General features: G+C 34.6%; 1 protein-coding gene across 1 annotated transcript in view; it reads left to right on the top strand.

The window, feature by feature from the left end:
* LOC107477038 (choline/ethanolaminephosphotransferase 1) overlaps positions 1-324 on the top strand; it is a 6,143-nt gene that overhangs the window by 4,324 nt on the left and 1,495 nt on the right. The window contains exon 16 of the mRNA XM_016097007.3: positions 231-289. Coding sequence (XP_015952493.1) covers positions 231-289 — 59 coding nt within the window. The remainder of the gene's footprint in view (positions 1-230; positions 290-324) is intronic.

Below are 324 nucleotides of genomic sequence, written 5' to 3' on the forward strand. Positions count from 1 at the left end.
CCCCAAAAAAAACAAAAAAAAGCTACAAATCTTGGAGAAATTATACCATGAAAAGTTTGTTTCTCTATACCATTGCGTGGAAATATGAAGCATTTACTATCTGTCATGCTATGGTTTTGTTTCAAATTCTGTTTTTTAATTGTTTAGTGCAGGTTTCAAATCTTGTAGTCATTGTTAATGTTTTGACAGCACTAACAAGATTGATATGTGGTTTTATTTACGTTCTGCAGTCCCTTCTGTATCTTCCACTCGCCATTGCTAATGCACTCACGGCAAGACTAAATGATGGGTATGTTTTGTGACTCTACCATTCCAAGTTCTGTT

The sequence above is a fragment of the Arachis duranensis genome, chromosome 1 (genome assembly GCF_000817695.3).
Source record: "Arachis duranensis cultivar V14167 chromosome 1, aradu.V14167.gnm2.J7QH, whole genome shotgun sequence".
In the NCBI taxonomy this organism is placed as follows: domain Eukaryota; kingdom Viridiplantae; phylum Streptophyta; class Magnoliopsida; order Fabales; family Fabaceae; genus Arachis; species Arachis duranensis.